Source organism: Epinephelus fuscoguttatus, linkage group LG1, assembly GCF_011397635.1.
Source record: "Epinephelus fuscoguttatus linkage group LG1, E.fuscoguttatus.final_Chr_v1".
NCBI classification, from domain to species: domain Eukaryota; kingdom Metazoa; phylum Chordata; class Actinopteri; order Perciformes; family Serranidae; genus Epinephelus; species Epinephelus fuscoguttatus.
Genome location: NC_064752.1, coordinates 35,900,247 through 35,923,025, shown reverse-complemented (window position 1 = coordinate 35,923,025; position 22,779 = coordinate 35,900,247). Strand labels below are relative to the sequence as shown.

Genomic DNA, 22,779 nt, shown 5'->3' with positions numbered 1-22,779 from the left:
TTTGTCATTGTCAGAGTTCAGATTAGGATTAACCCAACTGCCACAGCGGTGAGTATGTGCGCAGGCACCACAGAGAGTGCAACGCATTTTCAAGTATGAGGGTTTCTGTGCATTATTTTTCTCACAGATAGAGAGAAATAGAGACTATAGTAAAATGTCAGTGTGGTAAGCATTCATAAAAAGTGGGTGTCATGTCATACTGTCCTTGAAAGCATTTTAGTCAGACTTCAAAAAAATCACCATCCTTTTCAAGATCAGAGAGTGTCCAACTGAACTTAACGTCTGTGTGTTCTCTTTCTTTGACTTGCCATGACAAACCCAGCTGCGCTCTTATCACTGTCAATGTGAGCATGTTAAGGTCATGTCCCCATGGCAACCAGGACAAGATAACTCAGCAGATATTCAGAAAGAAGTTAACACAAGTGGGGAAAAATACTATCTTAAAAATATTTATTATGATACTGATTTTACTCCATCTCTTCTTACTGGAAAACTACAATAGTGCTTTTTATGGAAATGACGCCCAATCTGAATAACCGTGTATTCACCAAGAATAAGTAAGTTAATGACAGGGGGAAAGACTCTGGCTAATCCTTTGCCAGACTCATTTAATGATCAGCATCTTAAACCTCTTTAGGACATTAGGATGTCTTTGGTAGTGCCGTGGCAACATGCGGGAGCAGCCTTTGTCGCGCTGTACACTTGATACAAAACTGCTGAAAAGTTGTCGAGGTGGAGCTGATTACCGTTCTTTGAACCATTTATCTCCCTGTTGCTCTCTCACTTTATCGGCCTCTTTCTTGTTCAACTCTTAAAAAACCCACACAAATGGAAAGACAGGGGGAACAAGAGGGAAGGGAAAATGAGAACAAGAACAGAAGAGGGGGGATAAAATGGCAATTCATGAAGATTGTCACGTTTGACATGAAAAGCCCTGAGAACTCAGGAAATTGGCTTGGCCTATTTTGGGTTAGGAGCTCTGGGCATATCAGTGACTGTGGGATGAAATGAGAGAGGCCCCAAGGTGCAACGATGGATGGAGGGGAGGCAGACCAGTGGCTGCTAAGGTCAAAAACTGGGAGAAAAAACATTTAACAAAATGAGTAATAGAGCAAAATGGATGTGAAAAGGTACATTTGTTTTAAGGTCAAGTGATCAGGAGATTGTACAGCAGATTAACTGACAAGTAAGACTCAAAAGGGCAGTAACCCAAGATAATGTGTACCATTAACAGACTTCTGAATATGTTAGATCTTAATAATGACATGCATGGGGAGGTCTTCTATTAAACTGGAAATTTCCTTTAAGTAGTTGATTTTTATGGCAGACATTGTTAAACATAATAAAACATGAAGACGATTAAAACGCAATTTGAAAATATTTTATGTCAGTGTCACTTCATAGATTACATACATCTCATAGAAAATATCAAGACCCCAAGCTGGGAGCTCTGTGAGGTGGTACTTTGAGCTAAATGCTAATGCTAACAGGAATAATGCACGCTAAACTAGCTGGCTAAACTAACATACGCTAACATTTGCTAATTAGCTGGAAACACAAAGAACAGCCAGGGCTGGATTAGTCTTTAAGGGTTTGGGTCATAAACCAAAGTATTTTACAAATTAATATTTCGCCCTGATGATATCGCTGCACTAAAAGTTGGCATGAGTTATTACAATTCATCCTAAGGGGGTTATGAATGTGTGTAACAAACATCATGGCAATCTATCCAACAGTTGCTGATGTTGAATAGATTGATCCTCTGGAAACCATGAATGTTAAAAGGAAGGTTCATAGTTCCAATCCAATCATTTTTGAGATATTTCAGTCTGGACCAAAAACATGGACTTTATAGACTGACCTACAACAAGTCAACTATTCTAGTATCTAGCAAGGGTTGGGTACCAAAATCGGTACTTTCAAGGGTGCTGAACAAATTACGTCAGCACAACAAAGTACTGATTCTGTTAAATCCATCGGTGCCGCATTATGGTATCTGAGAGCGCATCAGGGTGAGAATGGCAGGTTTGGGCAAGAGGTGAATGTTCCAAGCAAAGCAAAGCACAGAAGCTGGGAAGCCGGCCAGGGAGCTCCACAGCCGGCTTCCCCTCTTCCCAGTGAGCCAAAACTATTATTACTATTATTTTAGTAATAGCAATATCACTGCTAGATGTGCAGACACACATATACATGTACATACACACACACATTTTAACAATTTATTTATTGTCCACACAAAAAGAATTTGTTCAAGGACACAACTTTTCGAAGTGCAGTAGAATACATTTGCAAGCCATGGACCGGTGGCATAGGATTTCACACAAGAAAACATCGTATTCAGCTATCAGAGATATAACAAGCATTGTCTCTACCATACATGGCAACTGGCAATGATAGCAGAGACAATGCAGTACTTTGGAGGCCATTCAGCTCTTGTTGGGCATCTCAAGTTGTTGTAGCCCTCTTTTGACCAACCTGTGGATGTGTCCTGGACTACCAAATACAAAAACAAGTAATCTGAACCTATAACCTCAGTCTGAGATTTGCATTTAATTACCTTGGTGATAGAGGCCTCCTCTAGGTTAGAGTCGAAGGTGCTGGCTACCTCTAAAACAAACACCTCTTTGGACTCCTTATTCTCGTCACACATGAGCAGAGAGACAGACAGAGACAGAGGAGCAGCTCTATGTGTGATTGGAAAACAGCAGAGGAGCAAAATGGTGTTTTAGTCCACTACGTCACCACTGCAGCTTCTTCAGAAATTAAATTTTGTTATTACAGAGAAAGTGAAGTACTGAGAAAGGTACCACTAGGTACTGGTACCAAATTCCAGGTAACAGAATCATATGTGAACGGTATCCAACCGTAAACCTAGCTCATCTAAAATGTAACATTTTAATATGAAAATACCTATATATATATTTTTTGTATAGTATTTTAAAATATGTCACCGACTAAATGTAATCGCAAACATCATGAATATTTATAGGAAGTGCTTTACATCCTAATTAGCCAATCCAGGGTTGTTGTTTTTTTGGCTTGGAAATTAAGATTTCTGATTGCAGATACTCGCCTTGACATAAATCTATTCAGCACTAATGATCATCTTCCCGCATCTTAAAGCTTTCATTAATTAAAACCTATTCATCAAAGAGTTACTGTAATACCAATCGTCTCTATAAAAGGAAGCACAGTGCAGCTGAAAGGCTCCATTTTTGATTATTGAGCTACAGTAGGCATTTCTACCCTGCTACCCATTTAATCAGCCCTCCCATTGATTTCCTGGATCAGCCGTCTGCACTGATTCCGCACATAAAACCATCAACTGTCTCTCTCCCTTCAATCAACCTTCTCATCTCTCGGTCTCTATCCATCACAATCCATCTAAGACACCTTTCACTTAACATCTATGCCATGCTCTTATACTAATCAGTTAAGCATATGTGCATGAGTGTAATAGCAGCACACACTCTCCCATAATGGGCTATGGAAGCAGGCCATTCACTACAAAATCTGTCTCTCGCTTCGGTTTCCAATCCTCCACATGGGCCCGACATCACAGCAGGCTAAGAGGCTGGCAGCCAAACACATACAGACACATTCAGAAGCTCATGTGCCGATCCAACACTCTGTAAGGGGATGGCAGGAATAAGCAATGGGCACCTGACTGTGCTTTGTCCCTGGCAAGGTAAGGTCATGTTAGCTATGAATGAAATAAGCTGGCATCAAATGAAAGCGAATGAGGGGTGAGAAATGGCATTTAGCGAGCCTTGACCTCTGATTTAGGGAGACAGAACACCAGGATAAAAAAAGAGCTGAGTGGACACAAAGGCACCAGGGTTTAGAGAGTAAATGGCTGGCTCAGGTGGGAGCACCGGAAGAGAAGGCACTAATGAGGAACACTTGGACAAAATGAAGCAGTGATGCATGAAGTAAACGGAGAGGAAATTTGACTAAGTGTGGAATACATAAACAGGAAAGCAGAGAAGGCAGCGCACGTTATAAGCAAGAGTGTGCAGAGGAAGTGGGACAGTGGTCACAGGAGGCTGGCGCTGGGCGTGGACAGCTGGCTCACCCAGGTGGTGGCAGGCAGACTCGGAGTGAACACCTTCTGCCAGTCTCATTTGGCGTCTGTCTCGCCACGCTGACACACACGTGCCGATTCTCCCAGGGGCAACGTGCCTGGTGCAAGGCCGCTGTAATGACTGCATACTCCAGGTAAAAATGATGTCATGTCAGCATCATCCTCATGCAGACTACTTTGTAGAACTGCTACTTTTCAAGTCAAATATTTACCACATCCAGCTTCTCAACTTTGAGGACTTTCTGCTTTACTTTGTCTTATGTGACAGTGAAGGAATATCTATAGTTGAGAATTTCACATCCATTTAGTAGTTGTTGCTCTCAGTGATATCATGTGATCTTCATCATCATCAAATGGTGTTTGCCCAGTTGTCATGCAATTATAACAGCGATTTTACACAGCCTGTTCAAGGTGGGAATGCAACATCATGATTGCACCTTGCCGCTCTGTATAAAAGGTACAAACACACAATGGGGGGACAGATTGTTCCATCTTCAAGCCAGCAGAAAAGGTAGTAACCCCGTGACATTTTCACTATGTGTTATGTGTGCAACCCAACACTGGCAGGAGATTTAAGCATCTAGCAGCAGTTACAGCAACCAAAAATGTCTTCAAACTGAGAAGACAATGAGATCCGGGAGCCCCTTAAGCCTGATTTATAGTAGGACACTCAACATTTTGGATAAGTGGCACTCAACAGATATTAAACAGTTGCATGTTGTTTGGAATTCTGCTTCAGCGAAAGGTTTTACCTTGACTCCATGTTAGCCAGAGATCCCCTGTGTTTTTTTACTCTCTGAATCTATTTCTGTCCCATTTAGTGAAGCTAAATATCCTGCTGTATATGTGTTTTTAACGTAACCGTACATTTATTGATTGATTGATTCCCAGTCTGTCTGTGAGCAGCAGATTTTTCACACTCACTACGGTGGGTTGGGAAATAAAATCAATGAATCAATAAACAGAAACAAGTGCCCTACCATTAATAATACTTTACCCTCTGAGCCAATGCTGACTTCAGCCGCCTTACCATAGGGACATTAAATGATCGTCTTTGTCTTGTTATGCCATTGTTACTGTTCGGAAAGCACAGGCCGACATGTTTGTTACATGTCACACTAGAGGCCTAGGCTGTTGTGTTGCACTTCATACCTGTCACGCCTCTTTTGCTTCCAGAACGTTGGCGTGCTATCAAAAATCACACACTGGAGGGTCTTTGTTCTGGCAATATTGTGGGATCTCTATGTAAAAAGTAGGGTTGTAAAAGTTCACAAAATTCATGGTTCGTTGTCACGGTTCAGTACGTTTTCAATACAGCAAAAAAATAGCAATGCCTGACCAATTTCCTTGATTTTTTACATTTCAAATGCATAAAAACGAATGTAATTTGGCCTTTTTTGTATAAAGCAGGGATTACAGTCTGGCTGAAATGGGCTCATTAAATTCTGGATAAAGCAAAATCAGTGATTTCTTTCTAATCACACTACACATGTTAGAAAATACCTGCTAAAAATGTGAAAAGACTGATATTTGTGTGCTACTGAATTTTGGAGGTAGATAGTTCAACTATCTAATTCTATAAGCTGTGTTCAACCATGTCCAATGTGGACACAACGAAAACTCTCTTATCACTCTCATTGTAACATGGAGAGTGATAACTGAAAACATCACACAAACAACTACTGACATGATTTTCTCTGGTTTCTGGATGACACTGAAAGGCATTTTTACACCCTCATCTGATGGTGCACTAGCAGTCTATTCACCTCCACACTCAGACATACAATATATGAAGCGAGCCACTGCTCATGGCCTCTGTATTAACCTTATCTATGGAACTAGCCTCACAGACTGGCGGCCCTGTGGCCCGGGGCACTGCTGCCAATTGGAAACTCACGAAAAGGGAGAGCAGGGCTCACATACATTGTGCTCATTCGTTTGACTGGTTGTGTTAGCATGCTGTGTCACACACTGGAGCACAAATGAGCGAACTGGTTCATCGATGTTAACATGAGCGTTTTCTTAACAGAGCCGGACTTCAAGGACAGAGTTGTCCTACATTGTCTGGAAAGGGCTGGGCCGACTGCTCCAGAAAGATCAACTCACTGCCTCCATCAGGAATTTATTTCCTAAAGACATACACTGTCATTGTCAGTTTAAGGTCTTTCTCAATACACAACTGTGGCCTCATTGCTTTCTTTTTGTCTGTTGTCCTTGAAATCAAAAGATGAATAGTCAGCCATGTCCCATGACAACAAACCAGCACATCAAGGGTAAATAGGGAGTGAAGCCGAGGCTTCAGAGAGAGATCTGCGGGACACTTCAGGGTCTCAAATATCACATTTTTTTGCTGATGGTATCAGGTAAAGTGGGACAGAGCTGTGTGGCTACACATGAAGCTGGAATACAGCACACAGTGGTGAACAACATCAGCTGTTTAAGATATTGCCCTATAACAACCACTCCAACAAAGATTTATTTACTGTCTGAGTGTAGCTGCCCTCAGGCTTCTCACACAGACAAAACACCCCTCATACCTAAAGGTCTTGAATCTAAGAGTCTGAGATCAGTAAGTATATAATACTATAATTCATTCATGATTCATACTGATAACAGCAATAAATGTGTAAAAACAGGGAGTTATTCAATCACTGCAACACTAGTGCAATTTTCATTTCTTCGATCCTCACAGTGTAAACTGCATCACCCAGTAAGAAACTAACTTCACACTACTGTGAAAGACCAGTAACCATCATTCAGTTTCAGATGAGCATCTCTCATTGTTACAAGGGCACATCAGTCCGCATCATCGAAGCCGATTCTGGGTCAATCCCCACCCCACTTCCTCATCCCCCACCTCATTTCCCCTCCCTCCCCCCTCGTCTGCTCTGTCTGCTGCTCCGTGGGGGGAGGTGGAGACACAAGGAAGAATCAAATTAGCTTCCTTTCCTTCATTTTCATGACAGACGGTCTTGTCAAGGTCAGGGAGGTGCGAGCCGATTTCTGCTTGATTCCAATTAACTTCAACGGTCTGACAGAGGAAGCACGGGCCATTAAGATAACATTTGTTTTAGTTAATAGATACTGGATGCTTTTAGCCAAAGTGCTTGTTAGTGCCATGAGTGTGTATATGTGAGTATGTGGGCCACCATGTGAACAGAGTCTGGAGACTGTTAGGCATATATTTGACTGATAGACCACAAACTATAATGCAAAATTGATCCGTGGCGACGCTAAATTATGGCAGTGGCACTGTAAAACCCACTGAGAGTCCATAAAAAGATCAAAGTAGCAACGGCAAGCAGTTCCTAATTAAGACAAAGAGTAAGCAACGTGGTTTGGTAAACATTTTGTTTCTAATTATCCAGGGTTCAGCACCCTTACAACAAAAGCACATGCAAAGTAAATGTTTTCACATGTGAAATATGACATATGGGACCGTATTATGGAAAATTTTCATGTGTGAAACATCTCAAAACCACAAGTGATGTTTCCAATGGTTGTGTTTTGCATTTCACGTGAGAAATACCAAAAAAAATCACATCGACCCATATGGGAAATATTCATATGTAAAATGGCGTTTCACATGTTCTCTGATAGTTCAGACAAACAGGCCAAGAGATCCTTTAAAAAAAAAGACACCAACAACCACAAAAAAATACTAGGGATCATCCAATATTTGTATGTTGTAGAGTATATATTTCAGCAATATAAAGGTCGCAAGTCAAACAAACACACAGCTGCCACAACCAGTGACTGTGTTCACCTTTTTTACCCACATACAGTGTACAACACACGCTGCTGAGCTGCAGACTGCTGCCATGACTCTGCTTGTCTGTCTGCCTCCCTGGGGGGTTGGTTAGTGTTTTTACCAGCCCGGCCTCCCAGACTGTCAGACAACATTTAGCACGAGTGCTAATGTAGCCAGCCACCACGTCTGTCTGTCTGTCTGTCTGTCTGTCTGCCTGCCTGTAGGTATGTGAACTTGGCTAGGGGCTGAAGACTATGCTTTACTGTCAGGTACATGCATGTATTCTCCTTAGATGCCTTCAGAGCTGCATGAGATTGGGTGCTATATCAAAAAATGGGCTATTACATTGGAATGACGATTAGTATTCTGATGAATGTTGGAGCAGACAAGATAATGAGCTACAGCTAAATTTGGCTAATGCTAATTTACTACCAGGAGGGGCGTTTACGGCCACCTTTTACCTGCTATTTCCAATGCTTTTATGTCCATTGAAGATACTTTCTGAATTAGTCTAAACAATTCACAAACTGATAACTGCTAATTACTGTAGTAGAATCACATAATACAATGCTGAAGTCTAAATCAGTATTTGAAAGCTCCATTTTTATATGTATTACTCAAAAAAAATCCCAAATAGCCCATAAATTTAGAAATAGCAGTCAGATCAAACATTATTCATTATTAGTTTGTCAGTCTAATGTCAGTCGACAGCAGTCCAGCATCACTGAAACTGGGACAGTTTGACCACATGACAGCCTACACTGGCGAGATGTCCAAAAAGTAAAGTGACTGGAATAGTTTCAAAATTTGTAAAGATGACCCACAAAAAGTCAAGTGCCAGATATGCCGAAGGAAACTGACCTATCACAAACCTACAATGAGCTTGGCAAATAACCTTAGCCATCTCGTAAATCAGGCTAGCTATTAGCTATTATGGCTAATGTTACTGCGACCTGCATGCTAACAAAGCGAATAAATGTCATGTTATTTTCAAGAGCACTCACTGAAACTGATGTTTCAAAAAAAGTCTGACTTATGTCCTTGTCTCTCAATACACCCTCCACCTCGAGCCCTGCCTGGCAAAGCTTCAGTTAAGTGCGGATGTTTCTCACTGAAGCTTCAATGCCCAAAAACTGGTATTTGGGATAGCTCTTGTGCTAACACGTCGCTGATGTAAATGACACTAACTGCTCATACTTTCTCAATAGCTTTGTGGTGTACATTAGCAACTGCTGCATCTTATTAGCTCCTTTTTGATGTTAGCTTCTTTGACACTATGTACAGGACTAGCTAATAGTGTATATCTTGTGCTAATGGTCAACGGTCTAGATTGTGTCCTAGACTTTCTATTCATCACTGTAAAACAAAAAAGCCTAATTTCTGTGTATTTGACTTCTTAAAACACACAGAACTGTCAAGAAAGGGTCTACCACCACGTTAGCAACTCTGTGAGGCTGGCCTAGAGGCACAGTAGGGCTTTGAGCTGAATGCTTAAATCAGTGTGCTAACATGCTAACAATGACCGTTTTGACATGCTGGTGTTTAGCTGGTATAGTTTTTACTGTGTTAACATGTTAAAGTTTACTAATTAGCACTGAACACAAAGTGTGGCACATCATTTTGCACATAATTGGTCATACACCAAAGTACAGAACAAAGGCGGGTCCATTTTCATTCCTCTCAATGTATTTTTAAATGGAGACTCCCATTCAGCTGTTAGCAAAAAGCAGTTACGCAGGTTTCGGCACCGATGCGTTCCCTCAAACCCTTCACATGCCACTCACTGACAGTGGAAGTATGGAGAGGAAGGTAAATGTCTTAGCTTGAAAGATTTGAGCTTGGAAATAGAGGATGATGCTATGTAGTGATTGAGCTTCAATACTGCATATGTACTGTATAATACTAGGTCCATAGTTAGTACCTACTGATGGCGGTTAGCACGCTCCAGTTTGGAGAAGCGAACAGGACTACCGACACACAGAAGCTTAGCAATGTACCTCTGTGGGCGCCATGTTAGATTGTTTCAAAAGTCACATAATGACACAAACAAAACAACTTCATAAAAGGACCCACAAAAAAAAATCAATATCAATATAAGTGTACGCCATATCTATATTATTTTTACCACTCTAACGTTACCTTACTGTCAGACAGCACATGGGAGTTGATGGTCTACCGCATTCTACTGTTATTTTCAGAACTGAACTAACATAGCATTCACAGCAATACATGGGTTTATATGTAGCAATGTCATCGTGCAGAAACCTACGTCAGGTCATGTGGAGAAAAGTTTTTAGAGGGGCTTAGGAAAAAAAGCATTTTAACACTTAAACATACTTAGATCAAAATCAGACGTTTTGGATTTGAATACATAAGAAACAATACTGGGAAGCTACAGAGTGATACCAGTATGTCAGAATATAAATGGACCTGCCCTTTAAAGTAGATACAGTATGTTTCAGTTCATCATTTATTTAGTGCTGAAATCAGCCATTTTAAAGCCTCGTCCTGCTGTCATCTCTCTCCATTCACACCCAACTACACAAAACAAACTCAGAGACACAAACTCCAGCAGTGATTAAGCTACTTAGCGCTGAAGGTGATTATGGGCCAGCTGGTCGCATGCGCGCGCACACACACACACACACACACACACACACACACACACACACACCCCTTCATATCTGAACAACAGACACTGACAGCAGCTCTACTGAAGCATGCACACAAACATGAAGTGTACAGTCTGGCACAAATTCAGAGGTCTTCACATCTTTTGTCTCGTCCATAATATCTACACTTCCTCACGGAGCTAAATCCAGTTTTGCTTTCCAGGAATGGTACACACATCTAAATAAAATTCACTTAAATAAATCCCCATTGCAGATGGACACAGACAGGAACACTGAACTGCTTATAGGGTGCAATGTCACAGGCTGAGGAAAGGTGTGTGTGTGTTTAAGTGTATGTTTAAAGAGGCACAAAAGAGATAAAGTGATTAACAAGCTTTAGTGGGAGGAAGGGGAACTCTTGAATTACACACCCCTATTACTTGTTTACTGGCAAGCCATGTAATATTTCTAGTTAACAGATTAGAGAAGCAGAAGAGAATATAGTTTTATATGGTTTACAAACAACATTCAACATTAAAATAGAGAAGTAAATAAACTATACAGTCTAGACACAACACCTCCATCTCTGTCTCTTCCTCCCTCTGTGGGAATAAGGCAAACACGTGCAGCTGTGCCCAAATTATTCATACACACGATGCTCAGACGCACACACACACGCTCACGTTCGTACGCACACATGGACGCACCCAGGCAGACACACACACTGATAGCGTGTTTGGCCAAGAGCTCATATTTGCATGCTACAGTAGCCCTTTTGACAACAGAAGAGACACTTGCTCCTTTTTCCACTCCCCCCCGTCCCCCGTCCCTTTTCCCCCTTTGATTTTTCTTTGTATTTGTTGTGTTGAATCGCAGGAAGCATCGCTCTTTTCTGAGGAGGGAGAGCAGTTTATGAAACAAAGACGACATCAGAAAATTGACTCTGCAGACCTCTCTCTCTCTCTCGCCCTTTCCTGTCTACCATTTTCTCTAAAAAAAAAAAAAATATAGCCTGTTCTTCATCTCCATTTACCCTCCAGTGCTCTGCCCTTGCTCAGTGTGTCTTTATCTGCATGTGTGTGTGTGTGTGTGTGCAAACTCAGCACAGAGCACAAAGACCTGCAGTGACATCAGACTCATTCACACTGTGTCCTCTGTCTACACTCACCCGAGAGGTGCTCTGTTTAAAGGGCCTCTGCTACGCCTCATCCCCCCTCCCACACACACACACACACACACACACACAGATCCCATGTGATTTCTAGATGACCACAACAATGTCAAAACACACTCATCAGCTGTATGGTTTATCACAATATGCAGAAGGTTTGAAAGGAAATGTATTTAACTCTCACCCAGTGCTAAAGAAGAGGACATTTTCTGTGCTGACCATAAAAAGCATTAAAAAAGGTTTTCTTGTGTCCGAGCAGCATGAATGCTTATAGTTAGGACTGTTTAGAAGGCCGGCTCCAGCTGACATATGATGAGACCCTGATAACAGAAAAACGCAAATGTTCAGACTGAAGCGCCTTTCAGTCCCCACTGAATTCAAATGGATGAATTCAAATAAATACAGATCTGTCTGCGTGCGTGCGTGTGCATGTGCAAGAGTGGGCGAAGGGAGGTGGAAAGAGCCGAGGAGGGGGGAAGAGAAAGCTAGTGACATTCCAGCATTTTGGTCACAGTTTTAAGCTTTATTTCGCTGCACAGTGCAGATGGGCTTGAGCAAGACAAAATAAAAGGATGATGCAAACACGCAGAGGGAAGTTTGAGATGACGTGTCGTCAACAGAGAACTCGGTTAGCACACACCAGGGATCAATGTGTGTTTTCCATTTTTGAGTCAGGATCAACAGGCCCTTTTTTTTTCCTCTTAGAGGAGCAGAAAATGTTTTTTTTTTTATATAGAGTGGGGCTTTAAGTAATACTCTCATTCAAACTACAGAGCAGAAAACTGATTCCAAGAAGGTTTATTTTTTTTAAAAAAACTAGCCCGAGGCTCAACTTCAAGTACATTTTCTTTCAGTTTCACGCTCTCACTGAGGAGCTGGTCTTAAAGCTGTGGTTGGTAACTTTTATAGCAGTAACTTTTTGTCATATGTGCTCTGTATTCACACAGCACTAAATGAAATGCTAATCTGTGGGGAATAAAATCATATTCCTCTCTTTATGGCTTTACTACAGGTAAACACAACCAATCAGAGCCGAGGAGTCTCTACAGCTGTCAATCATGTCAATCACTGCTCGTGAACTGTGGTTAAACTGTCAAACTATGCAGCGCTGATCAAATATGAATCAAGATTATGTTACTGCAGTGCCTGTTTCTCACCTCAAACATATTTAAGTGCACCGTTTAGCTGGAAAATGAGAATGTTTGTGACCTGGCCACTTATTTTACAGCTGAACACTACACTAAAATTCTTCTCATTTTAGCAAAAGCAATTAGAAGCCATAGGAAGAGGAGGAGTGACATATTTTTTTCATAGACTATCTGTCTTATGTACTTCTTTCAGAATACAGTGCCAGTTTCAGCAAATACGACGTGTTTTTTTCATTAAAGTTTCCAACTGTAGCTTTAACTGAATCATGTCAACGGGCTCATCAGTGCTTCACAAAGCAGGAAGTGAGCAGGAAGTGTGGATAGTCCAGCGGCGGCCTCACAGGAAGTCATTCTGCAACAGCAGCACACCATTTGGGAGTGCTGATGCACTTAACAAGGAGAAGTTCATCAACAGACCAGACGGCTGCACAACTTATTTAATGCCTGGGCAGAGTCCTTTCTGATCCATTGGTTTAAATACACAAGCTATAGGGTGATAAATTCCACCCTGTCAGAGTCTATACACAAGCACCACTTCCTTGACAGTCAGGCCATCTCAGATGCACAATGAAATATCTCCATTAAACACCTATTGTCAGGTGTGTCATCAGGAGATGCTGTGTGTTTTTATTGTCTGGAAACTAGGATTTAAAACTGTAGCCTGGCAACCTCGCTAACATCTTTGTCCTGCTTTTTTCACCTCCTTAGCCACAATCTGCGTGTAAAGCCCCTGAGCCTGTAGAGCCTGATTATGCAACAGTTACTATAGGTGATGAACAAAACACAGTACTAATCTTTTAAAGCCTGATACTGTTATGAAATGATCTTGCATCTACACATCACCCTGTCATTTGGTTTAAACATGATATTCCTACCAACTTTCAGAGGTTTCTCTCATATACACTGCAGTGACACACGCTTATACAACACATACTGTACCCTACACACAAGACCACTTCTTTCGCACTCTTGCTACAAAAGACATTCACACAGAACTGTTAGCTTCAAAAGTTTGGAGGGTAACAACAAAAAAAACATGTGACCAACAGGCCAGCATGAGGAGGAAGCAATGCACAGCTGTGGACAGCCAACATGGGTGTGTTCTCTGTCATGTTTCCTGCTCCTCTTCCCTTTGTTGAGGCCAAATCACTCATTAGAAACAACTTTAGTGGCCACTCCCAACAACAAAGCAAAACCGCTTTCACTTTTTTCGACCGGTGACTGTAAATCTGCAGCGAGCCGGTCAAAAGGGGGATAAATGTTGAGACCAAGTGTAAGAATGCACTCATGAGGAGATTATGTTGCAGCACTAGCCTGTGACTGGCACATACTGTAGGCTGATAGCCGAGTAACACACATGATAAACGCCGTTTCCCACCAGAGTCCAGCCATTTTAAAGGCAACCCCCTGGGGAGGTGTGTAACCCAGACAGAGCCTGTGTGGCAAACCGTTAACACACACAGGAAACAGGCGAGACTGGTAGCCGACACAGGACATGCGTCCTACAACAAAAAAAAACTCCCATTTAAAGCCTTTGTGTATCAGCTGTGAGGGGGCCTCTTCCGCAGTTGTATTCCGCTACTGCTGTTTTGTTTTGAAGCCAGTGTTTTGGTCATGGGGTGGCAAAACTCTGCAGCACTTTTATGGATTTTTGAAAAATGTGTGTTTCTGCAAAGCAGTATTTTTGGACTGGTTGATCAGCATGTTAGCTGACAACCGTAAAGATAAAAGCTGATCTTTATATCAGCTGAACTCCCATTGCCTTTCAGCTACAATGCTCTGCGTCATAACTTTCCACCACAACATCACGGTCATCCACCCGTAGGGTCTAAAACAACACTGGGTATTTTGTGCTGTGTTGGCAGAAGTTATTTTTTTCATTTGGCGCCATTACTGTCATCACCTTGAACATCAAATGCATGAAGTACACAGGACTGTAGAATCATTTATTGGCGATTCCTCAGATCTCAAATCAGACAGAGACGAAGGCCTCGAGGAAGACTCTGTTAAGGTGAGAACATCAAGCGGCAGTCACAAGGTCAAAGACCACAACCACACTAAACAGATTGGTCTTTGTGTCTATTTATACGCAGCCATGGAGGCTGACTTAGCACTTTAGTGGAAGACGAGAGTTGCTTGCCGGTCTGAAATGACTAAGTGGCAGAGGTGCAGAGAAACGGCAAGACAGAGATCGATATGCAAATAGGTATTAACACACTGCTCGTAACTCTCATGTCAAGTCGCACCCAAAGTACATGCATACACACAAAAGCTGGACTATTGACATTTATAGCAGCACATGCACGCTCAGAGCGAGCCCTAATGCAAAGCTTTCAATCCAGAGCAAATGCAGCACTCAAGGCAACATCAACGAGAAGAGGAGGCACCCTCGAGGTGAAGTGAAACCGCTCGTATGTCTATGTATGGATGTGATTGTGAGTGGGGGTTCAAATGGGTGAGACTCAGGAAATGTAGGAGTCTACTTATTCTTATAGCCTCTTTGCATCAGACTAAGCTTTTCCTCTGAGTGAAGGCAGCTGCGGGAAGATGAAACAGCCAAGCCAGAAGCAATTTAACAACTGCCACTTAGGACGGAGTTACATTACATGCATGTCGTCATGTTTGACTTGACTGCAATGCAGACCCACTGACTTAAGTTAGTGTGTGTGGTATATCCACGTCCATTCCTCAGGCAGTCCAGTCTGAATGCAGGATTGTAGGTCATGTCACTGGTTACATGGCTATTGTTTAGGGAAGGCAGCGCAGACATTCAGGAAATGGATGCTGGCGACTCAGACTGTGCGTGTGTGTTGGTTGGCCCTCAAGACAACCTCATTGCCCTCCAAATGCATACTCGCACATGCACACACAAACACAGGGTCCCGAGCTTTATGCGGCATGCCCGAGGGCTGCGCAACATGGGAGCAATTAAACACCATCCTTTCTTATCAGCAGCCGACTTTCTCAGGGAGAGAAAAAAAAAAGACACACAGCGGTCATTGGGAAAACTGTCTCTTATGCGGCAGGAAGTTATCCTTCTCAGTGTGTTTATTTGTGGGCTTCCCATTTCCTTCCTGTCAAACACACTGACGCTTTTGGTGGCACTCACAGGACATGTAAATACTCACACAGATCACACATGATGAAACGGAGAGAGCTCGCCCACCAGCATAGTCATTTAATTATGGAAAGTCTGTTTAATTACAATGCGAAGTATGGGCTAATAAAACTGGTTTAAAGGTCCAGTGTGTAGGATTTGGGAGGATATATTGGCCAAAGTGCAAGTATGTTTCCTTTAATATATAGTCACCTTAGATAAGATAAGAATTGTCGGATTTTCGTTACCTTAGAATGAGCCATTTATATCTATGTACATGGGGAGCGTGTCCTGGTTCATGTTGTCCACCATGTTGCACCACCATGTTTCTACAGCAGCCCAGAACGGACAAACGAAACAGCTTATTTAATATACAGTTTTCACTGCCACCATTGTAGTGAGCAGCCTTTTTGCAATGAGCCAAACAGCACTGAAAAAACACTGATTTTTAACGTGAAACTGCTTTATTCATTGTTTTTACTGGTTTAAATCCCCAGGTCCATTTCTTTTGGAGAAGAGGAGACCTCTGCGGATAGTTCAGCTCCTGGTTAAAACCTCCTGAACATTTGGATCTTAAGTTATCAGAGGAAAAAGGCAAGCAAATATTAGCATGTGCTGGGCTAGCGGCCCATCTGTGAAACTGCTTTAGTCAGTGTTTTTACCAGGTTTAATCCCCTTGTTTTGAAGAAGAGGAGACTTCTGTGGATAATTCGGCTCCCGGTAAAAAAGGAATCCTAGCCAGGAGTTAACACTTGGCACCTGGGAGAAGTTTCAGCTGGTTCTCCTCACCCCTAGATGCCACTAAATCCTACACACTGCTCCTTAATGGTATGGTTATGATACTGATAACGCTCTGTGTTGACTTGACCCTCTTTTGCCAAGTCTGACAATATGCTTACACACTGATGATGTCAATATTGCATAACCAAAAAAAACATGAAGACAGCTAAACACGCGGGCGTACGTGCGGTGTGTGTAAGCGATATCCGTCACCTTCCCTCACTCAGTTACACTTACACAATGAGCCTCTGCTCTCCAGACTGTGATCAATAACTTGAGTTGAGCAGCAGCCACCAGCTGCCTCAGTAGCTTCTCTTTTCACCTTTCCTCTTTGACTCTTTTTTGGCAACGCCACATCACCCCACTTCCTGTTACAGTTGCTGCGGTGAACAAGCACAAAGGAGATTCACTCAGCGGCTGATTGACAAGTGACTCTGAAACCTCCCCTGGGGAAATGGGGCCATTGGTTGTAAGGCTCATCTTAAAAGGCTGCACCACTGGGTCGACCCCCATGCTCAACCCCCCACTTCAATCGATGGTTCCCAAACTGGGACTGGAGGACGATGAAGAACAGTTAAATTTCACTATTAGTTTTTTGCAGTTGCTTTACATTTTCATAATGAGAGAGGGTGTGGGCCTATTTTCTCTCAATCTTCTTATAAAGGACTCTCATTATAACCAAGTGGGATTCATTAGCCGATGTGACAGACTCTGGGAGGGTCTGAGTTAAAGGACAGTGGGTTCGTCAGACCACCGCCTCAGCTCCACACACTGCAAAATGAGCATGATTACAGACACAGCCCCAATCACACTCAAGTCATGAGTTTTTTAGTGGTGCCCAGTGCCTGCACATGCACATTTATGTGATCTCTCTATCTGCATTTATTCTCTTGGCACACACAATCGATGAGCTGCTAATATCTCTTGACACAAATCCAAAAGCTGCTCTGCTGCCCGAGCTTTTGGGTGTATTTCCAACAAAGGCAGTGAATGACACAGCTCTGAAGGAGAGCATCTCTTTGTGCTCGATTCATTTGCAGAGGCAAGGTAAAAAAAAAACACACACACAAGCTGGTTGTGGAGCTCACAGAACCATGCACGTGTTGGATGTATAAGAAGCCTCGGTTATGATAAGGTGAGACTGCAGGTAGTTGCCTTTGAGAATAATAATCCAAAAATTGGTTTGAGGAGAAACGCCCATTCTCCTCCCTGCACCTGGCTGCAGCTGCCCTTGTCACTTCACCCAATGTTAAATCATGAATGCAAGCTCCCTGCATCACATACAATGAACGAATGCTGGGGAGGACTTATGCCCCCCAATATAAAGACAATCATATGGAGATAGCGTGGTGCTGGCACATGCTTTGCCTTATCAATACTGTGCAGAGCACCACCCATGTATTACAAAACAAGGTGTAATGCTCCTCTGTGTAGCTGATCCTGCACTGATCAGAGACAGTGAGGAGTGTAAGCAGTGAAATAAGACTGTAGGTGTGCAGGATGCATTTAATCAATCGCCAGGAGGCACAGACACAATATGGTCTGCTAAGGTCGGCAGATTTCCAGCAGACAGACGTCGGAGGCTTACCTCAGTGCAACCTTCACACAGCAGTCGCCCTGGCTCGCCATTGTCGTTTATAAGGTTCACCGATGGGATGTTGAGTGTTTCGGCTATGTTGGGTTTTCAGTGTGTGTAGACCGCACGGTGCTGCGGTGGTGCTGGGCGTCTCAGGTCAGCGGGAGCAGCCGTCAAGACCTGCCGGCGGTGAGCTGCCTCATCGGGACTCCTCCTGTCTTCTTCTCCTCCGCTGTGCTGGGCATTTTCTGGCTCACTGGTGTCTGTCACATCGCAGTGTTTAACCCGCTTTTTCTGTCTTTCCGTAGTCTGTCTCAGCAGCTACATCCTGTTTAAAGTGCGTATGAGCGAGGCGTGTGAGCGCTGCTCAGAAACCACACAGCTTCTGTGAGAGACGCGATCACGTTGAAGCGGCGCTGACACCGTAAACTGAAGGGGGTAATGCTGCCTTCAGGGGCTATCGGAAACATTGAATACACCTTTGAAGCGCTGGTGCAAAAGACTATGCTCTGTCTAAAATCAACTCCTTCCAACTAAAAGTCCACTACAGAGGGTTATGGAGAATAATTTCACCCAGAAATACAATTCAAAGGGAAAACTGTAAATAAATAGGCTAATTATTTACCAATTGCCACACTCAACCCATTGCTATGGATTCTAATCGGGGCAATGCTGGCTCAGCTGCTGTTATTCTGTGTTGTGCAAATGCAAAACATCTCCAAACAAGAAGCATGTGCTATATAGGCACACAAAGGCAAAGAAGGATGGTGACCCTTTACTTAAAGGGGTAGGCAATTCCAGCAATATAAAATAGCATTTCCATAAATTTGGGGGCTCACATGAGATGTATTATAACAACAGTGGTCAAAGCAGATGCAGCAAAGGCTGAGATAAGCTGCCTTTAAGCCGGATATGGAATACAACTGGATAGCATCTTTCGTTAGATCCCCAATGGCCACTTCTTTCAAACTCCAAATGCTTTTTGTATAAGATTTAAGTTTCCAGCCTAATCTGATATAACTCCTATGACATCATCAGGGTTATTTTTCATACTCTGGAGAACTCCCTGCAGAGCCACAAAAGACCATTTTTAACTTTGATTAGCCTGAGTAGCCTACTCCCCCTGAAAAATAAGCTGAACACGATGTGTAAAATTGGTGTGGAATGCCCCTTTACAGTATTGCAATACCACAATACAAAAAACTATATCACAATTAAAACTACTCAAGAGTTATTAGTGACTGTAGCCAAGTTGAAGTATCAAACATATTTAGTCAGAGGTAGAATGATCCCTCATAATTGTATATTGTTATATAAAGTGGTGTTAAAACAAACAGATCACCAGCATTCACAGATAAATTTACTTATTTAATGTGGGCAAAATGAACAGGAACAAACGTGGTTCAGGTACACATCTGTGAAAGGATGTGACGCGTCTGGAGTAGTGTGCACTGCTATCTTTCCGTCACATAAACTGGTGTTAAATTCCTTGTATACCTAATAGTTGAGCAGTACAGCTGATTCTGAACCGATAGCTGATGAATAAATGTGGTGAAGTGGTGAAAAGTACGATACTTGTGTCTGAAATATAGTGGAGTGGCAGTAACATGAAATATAAATAGCCTAAACAAGTAATGTAACTCAGAATTGTACTTAAATACAGTCAATGTGCTTAGATTTGTAATTTAACTGCACCTTTCATGATGACACAATAATACAAGGAGCTCCTGAACGCAGCATAATCGCATTCGACTGACATGCAGTTGGACCAACTGCCGAATAAGCCCCGCCTTTATTGAATTAAAGAGACCAATCAGCAGCCTCGATGAGCCTGTGTGGCCCCGCCCAGTGACACACCCACAGCGGGCAGCAATGATAACACACCTACAGCTCACCGACTGCCAGCGGCACATCTGAGGTCCGTTAAACTCCCATAAACAGGGGAGACTGTTCCCATGACGGAGAGGAGGGGCCACCGCTTTGAAACGCCTCAAAGGTCAAAGGTTGAACCTCATACAGATGTTATTATGTTCCTGCAGAAGATGGAGTTAATTTGCCCTGGTTTGAATGGGAAGTTACTCTCTGCCCACTTCCCTGTCCTGCTGAGTCAGACTTCTTAAGAAGAGGAAACTGAAATGCTTTCTTTGAGTTGAGGTAAACAGATATGATGATCTTCCTGGAGATGTCCCAGCAACTTTTCTCAGTTTCCCTTTTCAAGTCTGTTTTCTCCAACATGCTGACACACAGCCAGGTTTCTGCTGGACTGCTTTAACTGATCCATGCAAAGTGACTTTACCACATGTTCAGTGCCACTACAGCTGTCAGTGATGTTGGCAGTGTTTTCTCCTGGCAGCGTTCAAATCTACACTTGTAGAGAAAACTCCAACTTTTCCAAATCCCCATCCTTCTTGTTAGCTATGAGTCATGCTCAATACTGACAGTTTGCTATGAACAGTCATGTCTGAACTGCTGTACATTATTTCCCAATTTAACACCAACACAGTTGAGTTAACTATTTCACAATTACAACTTTATCTAGGTGGCTTTTTCCTACTTATCCTGTGTGATACATAGATGCCAACTCAGCTGACACATTGCTCTCTGTCTGAGTGCAGAAAATAGTCCCCGCACAGCCACAAACAACAATCACTTTTATGTAATGAAACACAGTCTGCAAATGATTGCATGAACTATAAACCCATTCTGTGTGCACAGAGCAGCTTATGACTCCATAACAGTGTGTGTTTGTGTGTGTGTGTCTGTGTCCCGAGGACCAGGTGGCGATGTTAGTGCTGCACAGACTCTGTTCCCCGGAAGCAGTGCTGGATTCCACACAAGATTAACATCCAGTTATGAGGATAAAGCTACAATCCTCCCAGATCTGCTGGGAACTGGCCACCAGCCACCGCAACACAACAAAACACACAAACAAGGATGGCGTTCACACACAAATGCACACACTCAACGTACTTTGTCTGGTGAACTTTTAAGACTACACCAACTATTATGCAATTAGGCTGCACTGTGTTCCTGAGCATATGTTAAGTGCTTTTTATTCCTCTACAGGCATGTTTACAGTTTTCAAATCCACTCTGGCTGATTTGTTCCTCCTCCTCAGCACAATGTAAAAAGCACATTTCATAACCGTACTGTGTGGGTTACTAAAACCCTGAAGATATTTTAATATTGCGACTGCCAAACTGCAGCATAATCCCTGCATTTAGGGCTTCATATAGTCAAAATAACAGCACCCTAATTACATAAGAAGCGTTCGAATACAATCGTTCCGGCCGCCTTCGGGTTCTGTCAGTCACGGTGGAGTCAGCAATTCATTCTCCCTCTTTGGATATGACACTTTTCTTCTTCCAACAACACACACGCACACGCACACGCACACACACACACACACACACACACACACACAGATACACTTCATGAATATTGCTTGTGGCCCATCTTCTCATTTCTGCAGCATGTGATTATACCCTGACCTGAAAACAAGAATTATGACTCATAACTTTAATGTACCGCAGTCTGTTTGTGGCTATTTTTTAAATGTTGAGTATATTATTCTGAAATAAGACATAATTATATCCACACTGATGGAAAATAATGCAAAAGACATCAATATACATCATGCACACATACAAAAATCATCCACCGCCACATTTCTAACACAGTACGCCACCATATACTGAGACATGTATAACCCACGTGTCAGCCTTGTGTATTGAATTAAGATGAGGTGTTTAATGCCAAGGGAGTCCAATGTTCTTTTAACTGCTCAAACCTGTGCGTCACGTTGCTTCTTTCAATGAAGAAGATGAGAATCGAGACAGAGAGAGGGAGATGGAAGATGAAACTGCACCCTAATGTATTCTCCATCCTTATTCTTTGATGTGTCTCTAATCCCTCACATGCGTTTTCTATATTTGGCTTTGAAGCTCCATAATCTAATCCCCTATTCTTTATCGTAACAAAACTGTTTGAATTGGCTGGGATTACGCAAACACATTTGACGACTCACCGGCTCACATGAGGTGCACTGCCAAAAAGAGAACTTGAATTATGCACAGTTGTTTCACGTTTAGTTATTTATTTATTTTCCCTCCCTCCTGCATGACTGAGCCTAAGTTCATGCACAGATGTTTGATGGTGTCTATGTTTTATGTTTGCATGTGTGTGACAGAGGAGCTGCTTAGGAGGTTTAGATTTATGTGTGTCAGCTGCAGTGGCGTAAAGCAGAGCAGGTCCTTGCCAGTTCTTGGCAGTGCTGGACCCCCCGTAGTGTTTTGTCCCATCGTCCTGCAGAGCTCGGCTGTCACATGCCTACAGTGGAAAGTAGTGAGGCCTTTACTGTCAGCACAGTGATGTTAAATATTTCAAATATCACAATTGTTTTTGTTCAAAATCTTGATATCAACCATGTAATGAAAGTTTGGGTTCAGCAGCCAATAGGGAACGTGAAGGTACTTCACTTCGTGTGAGACACAGGCACCATCTTGCAAGTATGCACTCTGTTATCTCTATTACCAAAATACATGCACTCAGTCCTAAAAC

The 22,779-nt window shown here is 42.6% G+C and overlaps 1 protein-coding gene across 6 annotated transcripts in view; it reads right to left on the bottom strand.

The window, feature by feature from the left end:
* The window catches only part of kif21b (kinesin family member 21B), a 77,449-nt gene extending 58,820 nt beyond the window's left edge, over positions 1-18,629 (bottom strand). For all 6 annotated transcript variants that reach the window (XM_049572955.1, XM_049572982.1, XM_049572963.1 and 3 more), the window contains exon 1: positions 18,232-18,629. In XM_049572955.1, coding sequence (XP_049428912.1) covers positions 18,232-18,272 — 41 coding nt within the window. In that variant the 5' untranslated portion in view covers positions 18,273-18,629. The remainder of the gene's footprint in view (positions 1-18,231) is intronic.
* Between the last annotated feature and the right edge of the window lie 4,150 nt (positions 18,630-22,779).